The sequence below is a fragment of the Oncorhynchus nerka genome, linkage group LG22 (genome assembly GCF_034236695.1).
Source record: "Oncorhynchus nerka isolate Pitt River linkage group LG22, Oner_Uvic_2.0, whole genome shotgun sequence".
NCBI classification, from domain to species: domain Eukaryota; kingdom Metazoa; phylum Chordata; class Actinopteri; order Salmoniformes; family Salmonidae; genus Oncorhynchus; species Oncorhynchus nerka.
The window spans coordinates 48882616-48901419 of record NC_088417.1 but is presented as its reverse complement, the minus strand read 5'-3'; the positions used below and the strand labels follow the sequence as shown (position 1 = coordinate 48901419).

At 44.5% G+C, this 18804-nt stretch overlaps 1 protein-coding gene across 1 annotated transcript in view; it reads right to left on the bottom strand.

Annotated features, from left to right (window-relative positions):
* jade2 (jade family PHD finger 2) overlaps nucleotides 1–18804 on the bottom strand; it is a 149493-nt gene that overhangs the window by 116369 nt on the left and 14320 nt on the right. The window contains exon 3 of the mRNA XM_029627126.2: nucleotides 18261–18346. Within this exon, the coding sequence (XP_029482986.1) occupies nucleotides 18261–18346 (86 nt within the window). The remainder of the gene's footprint in view (nucleotides 1–18260; nucleotides 18347–18804) is intronic.

The window sequence follows — 18804 nt, the reverse complement described above, 5'->3', positions numbered from 1 at the left end:
TGTGATGTGTATGCCGAGGAACTTAAAACTTGCTACCCTCTCCACTACTGTTCCATCGATGTGGATAGGGGGGTGTTCCCTCTGCTGTTTCCTGAAGTCCACAATCATATCCTTAGTTTTGTTGACGTTGAGTGTGAGGTTATTTTCCTGACACCACACTCCGAGGGCCCTCACCTCCTCCCTGTAGGCCGTCTCGTCGTTGTTGGTAATCAAGCCTACCACTGTTGTGTCGTCCGCAAACTTGATGATTGAGTTGGAGGCGTGCGTGGCCACGCAGTCGTGGGTGAACAGGGAGTACAGGAGAGGGCTCAGAACGCACCCTTGTGGGGCCCCCGTGTTGAGGATCAGCGGGGAGGAGATGTTGTTGCCTACCCTCACCACCTGGGGGCGGCCCGTCAGGAAGTCCAGTACCCAGTTGCACAGGGCGGGGTCGAGACCCCGTCGAGCTTGATGACGAGCGTGGAGGGTACTATGGTGTTGAATGCCGAGCTGTAGTCGATGAACAGCATTCTCACGTAGGTATTCCTCTTGTCCAGGTGGGTTAGGGCAGTGTGGTTGAGATTGCATCGTCTGTGGACCTATTTGGGCGGTAACACACTACGCCGCCAGGGACTCAAATCCTGCAGTGCCAGACGTGTCCCCCTGCTTAAGCAAGTACATGTCCAGGCCCATCTGAAGTTTGCTAGAGAGCATTTGGACGATCCAGAAGAAGATTGGGAGAATGTCATATGGTCAGATGAAACCAAAATATAACTTTTTGGTAAAAACTCAACTCGTCGTGTTTGGAGGACAAAGAATGCTGAGTTGCATCCAAAGAACGCCATACCTATTGTGAAGCATGGGGGTGGAAACATCATGCTTTGGGGCTGTTTTTCTGCAAAGGGACCAGGACGACTGATCCGTGTAAAGGAAAGAATGAATGGGGCCATGTATCGTGAGATTTTGAGTAAAAACCTCCTTCCATCAGCAAGGGCATTGAAAATTAAACGTGGCTGGGTCTTTCAGCATGACAATGATCCCAAACAACAAGGAGTGGCTTCGTAAGAAGCATTTCAAGGTCCTGGAGTGGCCTAGCCAGTCTCCAGATCTCAACCCCATAGAAAATCTTTGGAGGGAGTTGAAAGTCCGTGTTGCCCAGCAACAGCCCCAAAATATCACTGCTCTAGAGGAGATCTGCATGGAGGAATGGGCCAAAATACCAGCAACAGTGTGTGAAAACCTTGTGAAGACTTACAGAAAACATTTGAACTCTGTCATTGCCAACAAAGGGTATATAACAAAGTATTGATAAACTTTTGTTATTGACCAAATACTTATTTTCCACCATAATTTGCAAATAAATTCATTAAAAATCCTACAATGTGATTTTCTGGATTTTTTTTTTCTCATTTTGTCTGTCATAGTGTAAGTGTACCTATGATGAAAATTACAGGCCCCTCATCTTTTTAAGTGGGAGAACTTGCACAATTGGTGGCTGACTAAATACTTTTTTGCCCCACTGTGTGTGTGTGTGTGTGTATGTATATATATATATAATATAGATTTATTTTCCAAATCGGTCATAAAAAAATAATCTAAATCTGTCATATGAAGATATGTGAAGTTTCGTATTTTTACGAATTACCTTTGAAAGACAGGGTCCTGAAAAAGGGACGTTTTATTTTGATAAAAATCATTAAATTATTAGTGGGTCTTATGGTTGTGGAAGGCTTATAGTTAGCCTATGAATAATTTTACATGGAGTGTATTGACCTTTAATTGGGCAACAAAACCTATTTAGAAAATGTAATAAATAAAGTTTGGATAGAAACTCAAATGGCAGCAAATGTCTTGAATGGATGCTCCCATAGATGATCCATATAGGCCTATACCATGTCAATTTGAACAGCCCATCACTTCAGTTGTAGTTCACTGTCCAGTCCAACCCTTCCTGAAACTAGTTCACATCCACACAAAAACCAGTGTTGTCACGCTACCAGAATTTGATACAGAAACCAGGTTTAGTATGACAAATACAGGTGAATGCATATTCAATAAGAGTATTGAGTTATTGAGCTTGTTTTGGCTCATGTCATGGGGCTACAGACATTCCCTACTTTATTGTACTGTTCAACAACATTTCCATAGAAGAAACATATATATATATATATATATTTTAAGTGTGCGCTGTCTCTTTAAGACCAATGACATTCTCACACACAGTTCGGTGCTCGAGCAAATATGATCTTGACTGGGAGAGACGTGAGGCGGGGGAGATGAAATTAATGAATAATATTTTTGGTGGCAATTAGAGTTGCACAATTTGGAGAATATTCAGAGGTGGAAACTTTCCGTGGGAATTAACTGAAATATGCTAATTAATATTAATACCATTTAAAATGGTTTTTTTTGCATTGGATATATTTACCACATCATATAGAGCCAGAAACATAAACCTTTTACCTTATCATAAGCAGACATAATTGCAAATGATTAAATCCTTCCAATAGAAAAAAACACATTTATTGCAAATTTAACTTTAATTGATTGAGTTCAATCTTCACGTGGGATGTTTTCACTGAACAATAAAAGGGAATATTAAATTAACCCCAATGATCCTTCGCATCTCCCAAAAACATTTTCAACATACATCTGTAAAATGACAGTCTAGAAACTAAAGCTTTGGTTGTCTTCCTCTCAGGCTTCCATGTCTTCTCCCTGGACCTCCTCAATGTCCACCTCTTGAACGTCAGACTCTGAGGCCTCATCTTGACTGTCACTTTCCAACCTTGAGGATGGATCATTGTCAGGCTCAAAAAGCCTCAAATTTGCCTGGTTGGCCACCAATTTTTCAACCCTTGTATTGGTCAGCCTGTTGCGTGCTTTGGTGTGTGTTCCCAAACAAGGACCAGTTGCGCTCTGAGGTCGGCTGATGTTGGTGGGATTTGAAGGATAGAGGCAACAGGGGAAAGAGCCTCAGATCCACAAAGTCCCTTCCACCAGGTGGCTGATGAGATATGTTGGCACGACTGCCATATTGCATCTCCATCCTAAAGCCCTTGCTTGGAAGTGTACTTCGCCAGACTGCCAAGAACATTGCCCTCATCCAGGCCAAGGTGGCGAGACACAGGTAGTGATGACACCATAGGCCTTGATCTCTGCACCAGACAGGATGCGCTTGCCAGCACATTTGGGGTCCAACATGTACGCTGCAGCGTGTATGAGCTTCAGGCAGAAGTCTTCACGCTTTTAGATGCATTTCAGAACTGCAGTTTCCTCTGCTTGGAGCAACAGTAAAGTGGGCAGGGCAGTACGGATTTCTTCTCTTACATCTGCAAGCAGTCTGAACATCAGACCGGATGGCAGTGTCTGCCCCAATCCATGCAATGGCTACTGCTATCAGTTTCAGGAGTTTCAGGCTGCTTACCACTCTCTCCCAAAATACATCATCCAGGAGTATCCTCTTGATGGGGCTGTCCACATCAGCAGACTGTGATATGGCCATTTCTTTGAGAGACTCCTTCCCCTCCCAGGAGACTGTCAAACATGATGACAACACCACCCCAACGGGTGTTGCTGGGCAGCTTCAATGTGATGCTCTTATTCTTCTCACTTTGCTTGGTGAGATAGATTGCTGCTATAACTTGTTGACCCTTCACATACCTAATAATTTCCTTGGCTCTCTTGCAGAGTGTATCAATTTTTTTCAGTGCCATGATGTCCGTGGGGAGCAGATTCAATGCATAAGCAGCACAGCCAATGGGTGTGATGTGAGGGTAGGACTCCTCCACTTTAAACCAAACAGCCTTCATGTTCGCAGCATTGTCTGTCACCAGTGTAAATACCTTCTGTGGTACAAGGTCATTGATGACTGCCTTCAGCTCATCTATAATCTATAATGTATAATGTGTGTCTGTTGTCCACTGCATCTGTGCTCTTGTAGGATACTGGTTGAGGGGTGATGTAGTTAATTATTCCTTGTCCACAAACATTCAACCACCCATCAGAGATAATTGCAATACAGTCTGGTTTCTCTATGATTTGCTTGACCTCCACTTGAACTCCGCATCCAGCAAATGAGTAGATAAACATGTCTGGTTGGAGGGGTGTATGCTGGGCGAAGAACATTCAGAAATCTCTTCTGATACACACTGCCTGTGAACAGAGGTGAACCAGTCACATACACAGCTCGAGCAAGACATTAATCAGCATTTCCTCCATTGATTTAAAAAAACTTCTGATGCCACGAGGACCATGAGCTGTTGCTATCGAAAACGTGTCAGATTCATCATTTTCACCTTGAATAGAAGTAGAGGGACTTTTGTCAGAAATTGCTTGTTGTGAGCGCTGAGGGAACTTTATGCACTTGGCCAGATGATTCTGTATCTTTGTTGCATTCTTCACATATGATTTGGCACAGTATTTGCAAATATACACAGCTTTTCCTTCCCCATTTTAGCTCCAGTGAAATGTCTCCACATATCAGATAGTGCCCGTGGCATTTCCTGTAAAGATTTTTTTTTTTTATTAAAAGAAAGTCCCAATAAAAATAATTTCATGTACAGATAAATAGTTAAGCAGTTAGATTAAACAACTCCTTTGTAAGATAAATGTTTTAAAATGAAATATGTACAAATCAGGGGAATTAACACTGTTAGCAGGCTCAAGCAAGCTAAACCCACATGGTAGCAAAAACTACTAGCAGAAATTGTTAACAAGTTAGAAATGATTTAAACACACTTTGCTGTAGTCTACTATTTACTAGTTAACAAAAAATAATAATGTCATAAAATATATTCGTCCCACCCAGTATTGTAATCAAACCTTACCAGAAAGCATGTAGTCCTTGGCTCAGACAGTGTAGTAGTGCTCAATAGCATCTCATTAGTGTGCAAGATCTTGAGAATCAGCTGTACATGATGGAAGAGTGCACTGCATATGTGATGGAAGAGTGCACTGTGCATGCAGAGGGTTGCTATTCCATTTAATTGGGGATAGTTTAACCAAAATATGCCACAAGACCTATAATTGCCTTGTGTGTAACCAACAAAAAAGGTTAACTTTAAGCAAAATTCCCCAAATTCCAGGGCTCAACTTCCCATGGAAAACTTCCGGAAAATTTCCAGAATAAAGTTTCCGACCCTTTGCAACTCTAGTGACAATCAACTTTGAAATCAGCAATATTTTGTATCATGGTTTGCCTGTTATCCCAAACAAGGTACTAGGATATTGAATTGATGTAAGCTTCAGCTGTAAGCTATGAAGGAAACCTGGACACTACCAGTATCTTCTTGCATAAGCGTTCTAGCCTGTAATGGACATTGTTGCCATTAGGAATGAGTAAGTGGAGCAGCCACGGTGCCCTCGCACTATAAGGGGACATCGGCTGTGCTGATACACAGACTTGAGATTCTCAAATCAGTAGACAACGTCGCCTCCTGAGTGGCGCAGTGGTCTAAGGTACTGAAGCGTCACTACAGATCCGGGTTCGATCCAGGGCTGCCGCAGCCGACCGTGACACCCATGCAGCAGCGCACAATTGGCCCAGCGTTGTCCGGTTTAGGGCCGGGATGTCCTTGTCCCACGCTCTAGTGATTTGTGGCGGGCCAGGATGTCCTTGTCCCACGCTCTAGTGATTCCCGTGGCGGGCCGGGATGTCCTTGTCGCTCTAGTGATTCCCGTGGCGGGCTGGGCACGTGAGACATCTAGCTTTGGATGTGTCTCAATCCACCGCATCCACCGATGTCGCACTTCCACATTTTTTATTTATTTCACCTTTATTTAACCAGGTAGGCTAGTTGAGAACTTGTTCTCATTTACAACTGCGACCTGGCCAAGATAAAGCATAGCAGTGTGAACAGACTACAACAAAGTTACACATGGAGTAAACAATAAACAAGTCAATAACACAGTAGAAAAAAAAGAAAAAAAAGTCTATATACATTGTGTGCAAAAGGCATGAGGACGTAGGCAAATAATTACAATTTAGCAGATTAACACGAGTGATAAATGCTCAAATGGTCATGTGCAGGTAGAGATACTGGTGTGCAAAAGAGCAGAAAAGTAAATAAATAAAAACAGTATGGGGATGAGGTAGGTAAATTGGGTGGGCTATTTACCTATGGACTATGTACAGCTGCAGCGATCAGTTAGCTGCTCAGATAGCAGATGTTTAAAGTTGGTGAGGAGATAAAAGTCTCCAACTTCAACGATTTTTGCAATTCGTTCCAGTCACAGGCAGCAGAGAACTGGAAGGAAAGGCGGCCAAATGAGGTGTTGGCTTTAGGGATGGTCAGTGAGAGACACCTGCTGGAGCGCGTGCTACGGGTGGGTGTTGCCATCGTGACCAGTGAACTGAGATAGGGCGGAGCTTTACCTAGCACGGACTTGTAGATGACCTGGAGCCAGTGGGTCTGGCGACGAATATGTAGCGAGGGCCAGCCAACTAGAGCATACAGGTCGCAGTAGTGGGTGGTATAAGGTGCTTTAGTAACAAAACGGATGGCACTGTGATAAACTGCATCCAGTTTGCTGAGTATTGGAAGCTATTTTGTAGATGACATCGCCGAAGTAGAGGATCGGTAGGATAGTCAGTTTTACTAGGGCAAGTTTGGCGGCGTGAGTGAAGGAGGCTTTTATATAGGCCTACACATCTGCGGTGGAAGGTGGCAGAGCTCGAGTGTTGTTTGTCTTCTCGCGGAAAAGTGCCCCCCATCCCTAACAGCTACACAAAGCGGTAGACAAGTAGGCCCTACGTGCACCGCACACAGCAAGTCTCCATATTCAGGTCAATTAGCCAGTGACAACTTAAAGCTACTGGCACAAATGGAAAAAATACATACTGGCCCGGGTCAAGATATGACAGGACATCAAACTATGCACGCATAATTTCAACAGCAGGTGATTCTCACTTTCATTTGTGGGGCGAGCAAGTAGCCTAAATATGGTTCATACCGACATTGGCAAGTCAAATTCAAGGTCTTTCAAGGAATTTTCTAAGGACCTACATTTTATTCTTGTAATAGCCTATAGAAGAAAACTACCCCCCCTCCAAAATGTATGCAATAAAGTATGCATTACCACTACAGGAATATATAGGCCTATACAATGGCATTATACATTGACATTCACATAATTTTTACATTCTAAAATATGTCAGAATAATGTGGGCATTGCCTGACTAATTAGACCGTGTTGCTCCCGACAAAAACACACTAATGAGGTCTGTCCATTTGGTAGCTAGTCAGTCTCGCCATTTGAGACGTTGAAGAGTTACTGAGGGTTTACTGAATAATGTTTTAAAACAACAACAAAAAGAGAGAAACAAATATGTTATCTTTGTAATGGAACACTAACCATAGAAAACCCTGTTTTGAATTTGTTACCTTCCTGAAATCAACCGATTTCAAATAAAATTGACAACTCTGGAAGCTCCACATGCCACAGAGCAGGCAGCATGCCCAGCCCCCCAGCTCCCCCTCCCTGGCCATTCCAGAGACGATTAGAGCCCTGCCGTTCCAGAGCAGCGGTTGAGAGTTGATCCTCGGTCGCTGGACACATCTGACCTTATCACGGAGCTGCAGGCCCAGGCACCAGGGCCGTCTTGGAGTCAGTACCCAACAGAGGAAGAGACCAAGGCCAGGACCCTCTACTACACATGGCCGGCAAAACCAGCATTTGATCATGTCATATACAACCAGAGAGAGAGTGTGAGACAGCGAAAAAGAGAAAATAAAATTCCCTCTTTCCCAAGACAAACTCCAACTGGGAAGCTTCACTGCCTGATGTTCTTCCAATAACTTCCCTTCTGTGTGTGAACCACAGCAAGCTCTTGGACATGGAACATAGTATATGCCGGGGCAGGGAGACAGACAGTCAGAAAAAGAAGGGACTGCTGGGACAGCATGTTCGCCAGGTTGGGTTGCGGTGTGCGCTGAACCGTCCCTGAGATGAGGAGAGTCCGCCTTTTCCCGTTCCCAAGGTGAGGTTATTCCCTCTGGAGAGGCAGGGAGGATTTCCTCTGGCTCACTGGATAACCCCTGGCTCAGGGTGGATGTGATGTGTGTGTTCGAGCGAGTGAGCTGAGAGATCAGCTAGGCTATAGCTATATCCTTTACAGAACCACAGAAGAGCATGTACTGTCGGACAGAAAAGCCAGTCACCAGTGTTTACCCTATATTAATTTAGCAGCGGCGCCCTCGCTTAATTATTATTATAATTTTTTGCGCTTTTAAGGGGATAGTGCGAGATTTTGGCAATTAAGCCCTTTAACATATCCAGGAGTTATTCTAATTCTGGGTACCATTTTTATGTCTGCGTGCAATATGAAGGAACACTCCCTTAAAAAAAAAACAATTAAAAAGTCAGAGGGACAAATATACAAGTATATTTGTAGCAAACAGAGCGAGCATTGGTGCAAATGAGAGCCACGAGCACACAGCCACCACTTTGCTCCTCATCTCCCTACAGCGCATCAGTTATATTTCAGATGGTGTCAACACATTTACATTTTCATGCATTTTGGTGTAGAATGTCTTTTTTTTCTTATTTTTTTAAAATTAAGAGTTGACCTTCTCACATTTGTTTACAAAATAAATCTGATGGTGGAGAGGGTGGGCATGTCACCGATCCCCCAAAAGCACTCGGGGGGTAAAAAGAGTTTGGTTTAGTTTCAGTGTCATTTCTAAAACAATCCACTTCTGAGATGAGCCCCCATTTATGCAAATATCATCATGCGAAATATGTCGGCACTGTCTGCATTTTCTAAAATGGCATTGAAATGACCTGGTTGATGTTTATTGTCATGAGTTGTCCTGAAGGCAAAACTGAGAGATTTCTCTTCAGATAGGCCAGCAGCAAAGTCAAAATTGGCAATATTGTAAAGATTTCTGAAAACATTTTAAATTTTGGTCTGAATATAAAAAGGTTAGAGTTAAGCATTAGGGTTAGCAGTGTGGTTAAGGTTGGGTTTAAAATCTAATTTTATGACTTTGTGCCTCCAGAACAAGATTCATAACAACAAAAAACACTAACCTGCTTGAAATGAGGGGAAGAATACCTACTTAAAATGGAACAACAAATACTATTCTGCCTAGATGGTTGAACCAAGTTTAATCTACCTTTTAACCAGTGATGTATGGTATAAAAATAAAAAACTAAGAACAACTTGTGGGCGATCCGAGACAATTTTTATTTTACCAGGTAAGTTGACTACTGAACACATTCTCATTTACAGCAACGACCTGGAGAATAGATACAGGCGAGAAGGAGGGAATTTAGCCAGGACCCCAGGGTTAACACCCTACTCTTATGATAAGTGCCATGGGATATTTAGTGACCAGAGAGTCAGGACTCCCTTTTAACATCCCACCTGAACGACAGCACCCTACACAGAGCAATGCCCCCAATCATTGCCCTGGGATATTTTATATATACATATTTTTTTGACCAGTGGGAAAAGAGTTCCTCATCCAGGAACCCACCCATGTCTGGGCTCTCATCCAGGAACCGACCAGGACCAAGCCTACTGAGCTTCATAGATAAGCCAGCAGTGAGATGCTGCAGACGAACAACTATCGATATAAACGAAAACGTATGACATTTTTAGAACTGTACAGATTTTCTCAAGGGACCCCACATGGGTCCCTGACCCCAAGTTTGGGAACCACTGTACTAACCCCTATAATCTGCTTGCTTGAGTTGTTACCGCTTTCTCCGTGTCTCCTCTGCATGCATTGCAGCCTGCCTCAGCCTCACCACAAATAAAAGAAGGTGTGTAAACGGCGTTCACCCTCCACTAAACTCCTGCATTTAACCCAATATCAAGCGTCAGTGACGTGAAGGTCGGCCAACTCAACTGTTCCGAAAGGTTTGGCATGTCAAATACACGAGGCCATAGTTGGGTTGACTGCATCCTAAATGTAAGCTATGAAAATACACGGCAAGATGCTGCAGAGACATCCAACGTCAACTTAAAATGTCTTCCTTTTTTGCTTTTCTGGCTAAGATTCAGTTGCCACACCACTTTGTCTCACTAGTACCCTCCGTAAAGCAAAGTTATGATGAACTTAGTAGCCTATATTTTGCTCCTGCGGAGGACTGTCTCCATTTAACGTTAGCTTCTTACTTCGTCACACTAACCACAGCCCTCCCCCTAAACTCGATGTCCGTGCCCCGGTGGAAATCTAATTAGCATAATACATTTGATAAATCCCCATCAAAATCTATTTGAATGTATTAGGGATGCCCATCAGCTGCTGCCACAATAGCAGCTACTTTTCCTGGGGTCCAAACACATTAAGGCACATAAAACAAATGACAAAACAGTACATCAACAAAAGATAACAGAACATCTGTTTAAGCTAGAGAACGTTGTGTTTGTGTGTCGGCTGCCTCTCAATCCACCACATCCGCCAATGTCGGCCTCCTGTATCTGTGGTGAAAGGTGGTAGAGCTACACCGTTGCTTGTCAGACCAAATAAATAAAAGTGTTTGTTTTTAAATTTTGTTTAAATGGTATTCTCACAAAAATGTCTGTAGTGTCTGAAAGGTTTAGTCTACAAACTAATATGGAAAGATCAGACTTCAACGAACATGGTGTTTTGCTGTGCAAACCCCACAACTATCACCGGACTCGTCTGAAGGTAACCGTGTACCGGGCTGAAAAATGTATGGAAGTGGGGCATTACCACATCAAAAAGTTATACGGATCATTCCACGGCAAAACATTCTCTCTTTTTTCCTGCGCATTCTCTCAGATATAGGACAGACACTTCAAAACGTACCTCCTTTCGATTCCATTTTTCGACTGCTCGATATGTTATTCAATGCATTTCTATGGTCTAATAGCAGTAATCCCAATTTCAAAATAAAAATCGCTAAATGATCCTTGATATAACTATCTTAAAACAATTCCATGTTAGCTAAGTAAACCCTACCCTGGGCCTTTAGACTTCATTAGCGTTAGCTACCGCAATGCTAATAGAGGTCTGCTGGCAGCTAGCCACCTGGCTGGCATAGCCTATAAGTGCTTATTTACCAGTTACATTCTCAGAGAGTTCCGTTTTTTGTTGGCCATGTCCGGCATCTCGCAAACCCACGATAGTCTGTCAGCGGTGTCTATAGTTCCCTTCTTGTATAGCCACTTGCCGTCGGTCTGTTGTGCCCGACTCCGAGCCGGGCTAGTTCCTTTCACGCATCGCTGGCCCACGGCGTTACTAGCGAGAGTGCAGAGTTAGCCGTTTGAGAGAGTGGTGAATGTGCTGCTAACAAGGCATACCCGGAGGACAAACCCAGGGGATGCAGACGAACAGAACATCACTGACATTAAGGAAGGTTTGGCATGTCAAATACACGAGGCCATAGTTGGGGTTGACTGCATCCTAAATGTAAGCTATGAAAATACACGGCAAGATGCTGCAGAGACATCCAATGTCAACTTAAATGTCTTCCTTTTTTGCTTTTCTGGCTAAGATTCAGTTACTCTGTAAAAAGTTCCTTCCATAAACTTTCAATAAAACAGAGATTAAGGAAAACTCTGGCCCCTTGAATAGCTCACAATGTCATTGAGAGTGGCCAGTGCAGCAACAATGCAGAATTGGCTGAGGGAGAATGATTTGCACTTATCAGAGAGAAACAAAGAGTTGAGCCTCTTCTGGATCAATTAGGCATGCAGAGCCAGCAGTACCAGGAGGGAGATAATAGCAAACATTAGGCCGCTTTTCCCCTACAGATACCAGGTCCTGGGTCAAACCTAGACTGCCGCTTTTGAAGAAGCCGTTTGTGACACTTAATGTGCCAGAACTCTTTCTCGATTTCCCTCCCAGCACCAAAAAGCCCAGCCGGAGCTGCCTACCCCACCCAGGTATCCAACCATCAAATATGTTGCCATGAAGATCACGGAAAACTGCAGAGTAAAATAGAGGTGTTACGCATGACCGAAGAACAAAACACACTGCGCGATTAGATGCGTGCACTCGGATAAGCATCTCCATTTTACCAGTGAGTGGGGCTTGGCTTGCCTGCGCCTGGGAACAGAGAATCCAGGCTCCTCGTCCATCTCTAGTCTTCTTGGCATCGGTTGATGATTTCAGATTGTTTCTATGCAGCAGTAAGGATTCCTCTACCTGGCACCAGACCACAGTGCCTACATTGATATTTTAATAGAGAGGCTGGCGGAGATCTTGGAGCCCGTTTCTCTTCCGGTTGGTGTCGACATGCGAAGCAGCGCGGACCAGTGACATCCAACCAGCTAGGCAGGCCACTCAGCCATTCACTGGGCCTGGCACTGACAGCCACTGGCAGCCGCTCACTCGGGGGGGGGGACAGGGGACAGGGCACCCCTATCTACGCATTCCTGCAGCTGTTTGCATCTGGTTGCCGTGGATCTGCACAGCTGTTTCTAACCGCCTTAATGAGCTCCAGCAGCTGGGCGACTGTCGGAGACTCGGACACCCCACCCATCCCTTCCCCTGTGAGAGAGTTTCACACCTGCATGCTCTGCAAAGGCAACTTCCTTCCTCTGGGCGTAGAGTGGGAGAGATCTTGTTTCCTAATATTAGTCATTCTTGAGCACATTAGTATTGAAAGTACTGAGTACGTAGGTATTGAAAATACTGGCTAGGAAGCACACGGAAACTGAACTGAGCGCTAATCAAATCTACATAATGCTAAACTAACTAACTAAACACATTCACACCTATGGACCTCATTCAAGACAAACAATCCTTTATTTAGCATTACAATACATTAGAACCTGGTCATTTACATTTACTCAATCATGACACACACACAGGAGGACAACATTGTCATTACATTTCCATATTTTAGCCAGCAGCTATTTATCAAGCGGTAAACAAGCAAAGTTCCCCAAAGAATCACAAATGAACACGAGCCATATGAATAAAAACATTTGTTTTTGTTCAGTCTGTAGAACTGTTAGAGCCTGAGGAAAGGCTCTGTGTGCCCTTGCCGATGTTGGTAACGTGTTGACAACTGTCACAGCATCCTCCAGAGACACAACAAAGGGATCTCGCTAAAGCCCTGATTTTGATTTGTCAAAGCCAGTGAACACACGACTGGTTCAGTGTCCTTGCTCTCAGACTAGTCTAAGGAACGACACTTCAAATCAAATCCCTCCGAAACAATGACAAGATCCTTGCATAATAACATGGCAGCATAACAGATGGAACAAATATAGTCTACTGGTGTAGTTAGATTATTATTGTTTTTTACGGTTTTGTATATTTTTCATATACTTAAAATTATGGAGCTCAAAAGTCTCCTTCCTTCTTATAACAGACTAGTGCAAGTGTAGTTAGGGCCTACTTCTCATACCATCCTCCACACTTCCCAAGCCAAACATCTGATGCAAAAAGTAGGCCAACAGGGCTCAGCTTTGGCTGCAGGAGAAACCTTGTAATTACTGAGAGTGGTTTTCATTTCAGCAGCCTACCCTGTGGTGAGAGAGCGCTTCTTAACATATCATCTGGAAGGAAACGTAGGTACTGCTTTTTAGGAAGTTCCTGCCATCTTTCTAGCGAGGGCTTAGTCCCAAATGGCACTCTATACCCTACATAGTTCACTACCTCTGACTGGAGTCCTATGTGGGCCGGTCATTTAAAATCCTGTAGTGCCTACCTTCCATGGACCTATGGGCACCCAACCTGATAATTAGCCAGCAAACCCATAATCATATCATCACTGGATTCACTTGGTTTAGTCAAATTGTTAGTTTTTAAACCAAAATATGAAGTGGAGGACATTCTTCTAAAAAAGCAAGGCCTACTGCAAAGGACCACCCAGGTACGTCATGGGATTACATCCCAAGTGGCATCCTTTTCACTCATCGGGCTTCGGTGAAACATAATGCACCATATAGGGTTTATGGTTCCATTTGGGATGCACACATGGTGTACAGATTCCAACACATCCCACAATGCACAGCTCACAAGGACATCTACTGTAGGAACAAACACTGCATTATTGTACTGTCATTATCGTACGGTCATTATCCTCAGTGGATTATCATTACCTCAATGGACCCACCACACCATAAACACCAGTAAACTCATGAGGACATCATCGACCATTATCCCACCACCACTACAGCAACAGGCTCACAACACAAATCAGCAATCTATCAGTCACATTATCATTACCTCATGGGACTCCAACAACCTAATCACCAGTCAGTCAGTCAGTAGGTCAGTCAGCCATTTCCATTTCCGGGAGAGTACGCTGGCATGCTTTGGCTACCGCTTATCCTCTTGAAACTGCAATATTGTTTGCTACTTAGTGTTGATCATTGTGATTTTTGCTTAACAGGATTTGTTGCCTACCAGTTCCACCTTTTGATGCCTGCGGAGTCTTGCTTGCTGAGGGTTAGTTTGTAAAAAGCCATCCGGTCTGTTTACCTGACTACTACCAACTAAACCTTCGTTTTGCGGGTTGTCTACCAGCAGAGTTGCCTTCCTCGGATAACTATACAGGTAGATCCCACACGTTTTCTGCATTCCTACCACTTAACCAAGTTATTTGGACACTAGCCAACTGGATGCTAACTAGCTTGCCAGGAGCTATCGGTGTGTTTTTGTACAGTGATGTGGATTCTACTACTACTGCCTTGGCTCCTCTGCTGTGGGGGGGGTCTACTGTACCCCAGGACCTTTCACTGGCCTGCCCCATGCCTGGATGGGGATGCCATCATGACACGGATAAGGTACTCCTTGCCGAACTCTACCACTTTGTCTACCCGGATTAAAGCCCCGTTTTCCCTACGGGCGCGCCACGACCTAGGGATTGTGCGTCGGGATGCCTAGGGCGGCAGGGTAGCCTAGTGGCTAAAGCGTTGGACTAGTACCTGGAAGGTTGCAAGTTCAAATCCCCGAGCTGTTAACAGTGGGTTAACTGCCTGTTCAGGGGCAGAACGACAATTCTGTCGTTCTGCCCCTGAACAGGCAGTTAACCCAAATTCTTATTGAAAATAAGAATTTGTTCTTAACTGACTTGCCTAGTTAAATAAATGTTAAAAAATAAATAAATAAAAATACATTTTAAAAAATGGCTACTGCCATAGTGCTCACGCAGAAAATACACACACCACGCAGGAAATACACACACCACACAGGAAATACACACACCACACAGGAAATACACACACAGTGAGTCAAATGAACTGTAACGTGAACTGCCCTGGTGCAAATCTAAGCTGTGGACAACTCTGTTCACCATGCCTCCTCCTCTCCTACCCAATACAACTCGTTTGCGCTGTTCAACTTTCGCGCTCTGCAATAACAAATGACTGTTGGTTTATGATGCCATCATGGATAAAGATATCGACGTGATGTGCTTAACAGAAACCTGGCAGCAGCCAAATTACTTTCTGGTGCTTAATCAAGCTACTCCACCAGGCTGTGTGTACCAACAAAAATGTCGCTCTGTGGGTCGGTCGGGCGGGGAGCTTGCTGTTATTCATCGTACAGACTTCAAAGTGCTTCCCATACCGAATGCCACATCTTTTGAACATCTGGCATTTCGCATGGCTGGTCCTCAACCTCAGCAAGTTGTGCTCATCTCCCGCCCTCCCAAAACGTTACTCTCAGAGGTCCTCATGTCCGTCTGCACCATGTCACCTTCTACCCTACTGTTGGGTGACTTCAACATCCATGTCAACTCCAACAATAGTGGCTTTTCTGCCAAGTTCCTGTCTCTCCTGGACTGTTTCAACATTACACAGCATGTACAGGTTTCAACACATTGACAAAAGGCCATGTTCTGGACCGACAGGCTTTACACCCTCCAACCTGCGTGGCCTGGATCTTTCCAAGCTGCGGCAAAAACGGAACATTACATACAGGAACAATAAAACTGTCAGCACATCCGTCCTAGGAAACAGGCCTCAAAAACACAACAGCCCCGATCCTCTTCCGTCCTCTGCCGTGGAGCTCGTGTCTCACTATGACACGCTCCTCTCCTCCAGCTTGGACGCCGTTGCCCATCTGGCAACTAGGACTGTCTCCTTATCCTTATCTGCCCCCCGAGGGTTTACCCCTGAGCTGTGTTGTTTGAAGTCCACTGGCCGACAACTGGAGAGGGTCTATAAAGAATCTGGTCTCACAGTTCACTTAGAGGCTTACAGGGAGCATGTCAAGGACTAAAAGGATGCTCTCTCCCAGGCAAAATCAGTATACTACAACCTCTTCAATAACGGCCAAGGCAATCCTGGAACCCTTTTCTCAACTATCAGACTACTCCAGCCCCTGGATTACTCCTCCATCAATGGCTCTCTTGAGGTGTGCAATATGTTTCTGGACCTTTTTCAGTCAAAAAATATATTCCATTTACCAGCAGCTTCAGTTATTCCCCCCCCCGTCATCCTAAAGAAACAAGGATTGGACCCCGATAACTTGAACAATTACCAGCCATGACATGCATGAACCTCTTCAACTCAGGTTTCCGGGCCAAGCACAGCACAGAGACTGCACTGGTAAAAATGTTCAACAACCTCCTAATTAAAGCCGACTCTCACCACTTCACTATCCTTATCCTACTCTACCTCTCTGCTGCTTTTGACAGCTTCTGCATCCTCCACAACCGCATGGATACGGTCCGAACGCCACTCAACTGGTTCCAGTCCTACCCGGCTACCGGAAACAGTACTTGTCCTTTGGAGACTCCAAACCCCCTGCCTCAGGGTTCTGTGCTTGGACCCCTGCTGTTCATCATATACATGCTTCCCCTGGGCCACATCATCCGCTGCAATGTTCTCAACTTCCACTGCTATGTGGATGACACCCAAACTAAACCCACCTCTCACCCCAGTCTCCAGGATACCAAAAACTGGATGACATCCAAACTACTCAAACTCAACAGCAATAAAACCGAGGTCATGCTGATGGCTCCCAAGACTCCCCTCAAGAAAGTGTGTCATGATGTCGATTGACGGCTGCTCCATCTGCCCATCAACAGAGCTCTGAAACATGGGTGTCATCCTGGAACCCTTTCTCCTTCGAGTCACACATCAAGTCAATCACCAAAATAAGCCTTCTACCACCTCATCAACATCTCCCGACTCTGGCCATCCCTCACGGACCAGGTAGTGGAGACCCTCATACATGCCTTTGTTACATCATGTCTGGACTACTGCATTGGAGTCCTATTCGGGGTGTCCGGGCAAAGCCCTATAAGCTTCAGTACATCCAGAACTCCACTGCCAGGGTCAACACATACATCAAACCCTGGGAACACATCAGCCCCACCACCTTCACTGGCTCCCTGTCAAATTCCACATTACCAACAAGATCCTACAAGGCACTCCATGGCCTTGCCCCTCATACCTCTGACCTGCTGGAATACTCACCCTCCCCGAAAAACAAGACTGCACACCATGGGGTCCGGGTTTCAGCGCTGCTGCCCCCAAACTCTGCAACTCTCTGCCCCCAGCCAGTCGCAACCCTGAACAGGGCCACAGTATCCCTCGACCCATCCTGGGTTTCTATATAAGCATTTTGACAACCGCTGGTGTAAAAAGGGCTTAATAAATAAGTGTGAAAATAAGTGTGATTGAGTGATTGACTAAAAACCGACTAGTTCAGTCTGGCTTTCCCCTCAGCCCTTACTCAGCTTTAGCTTAAGCTAAGTAGCCAAGGATTTTTCTGCCATTGAAATCCTTGGGCGGGCCACCTAAGGGTGTAAAATATCTGTCTGTCTATACTCAGGGAGATTTAAAAATTCTCAAAAACAATTCATTTCGCAGTATTGATTTTGTTATGTTTGAGCAAAACAAGGCATAAGACAAATGCATGAAATAGATTTTCTCAGCTCCATCGCAGAATACGTGATATTGCAGAAAATGTGCTTTAAAAATGCAACACTCCACACCGCCAAGATGAGGGCCTCGAAAATTCATCCATGCAACAGGCCGACCACGGCCATTGCCACGCCCCCAGACACCACCTAAGCATATTTTTGATCCAGAAAAAAAAAACCTGTAGCTTTTATTTCTTTTTAATTCTATAGTTTTAACCTGGTTTTGTTTTTTACTCTCTTGCTGTACAAATCACCTTGGATTTCTTAAAAAGGCACTTTAAATCCCATGTATTCTTTATTATTAGTCCGTGTCTGCATCCCAAGTGGCACACTATTCACCAGGGCCCATTATTCCCTATATAGTGCACTATTTCTGACCCTGGAGAAAAGAAGAAGTGCACTATAAAGGAAATAAGGTGCCATTTGAGACTCACCAGTGAGTTGTGTATAGCATGGAGTTGACAGTGACTTACCTCAGACGGTTTCTTGTGCTCCTGTCTGACCCAGGTGCTGCTGGTCCCAGTGTTCTTGGAGGACCTGGACCAGGAGGTCACTTGACCTGCAAACAATGACACGGTAACAGTTACGGTTCAGATTTACATGTTGGTCATCGAGCATCCATTTAACTTATCCAGAGTGACTTACAGTCAGAAGAGACAGGAGGCTGCCATTTTCAAATCACTGAGCACAACTTAGGAGCGCCGAAAGTCTGACTGACTTGCCTCGATATCATAATTAGGTTTGGTTCAGTAACAACTGACAGGTGGATGGATAGAGATGGTGATACGAGCAGAGAAGACTGAGAACAGAGAGGCACAAGGTCGTAGCCACTAATGGGTTGAAGAACCTTTCAACGACGAGTCAGTATCACTTACTAGAAGGAATAGAAGTACTGATATTACTGTATTTTAGGTCATATATATGATTTACATTTGATAGCCTACGGGTGAAATGATAATCAGTTCCCACCAACTAGTCCATTCTTGTTTCCCTCCACATCACCCCAGAACCGAATGG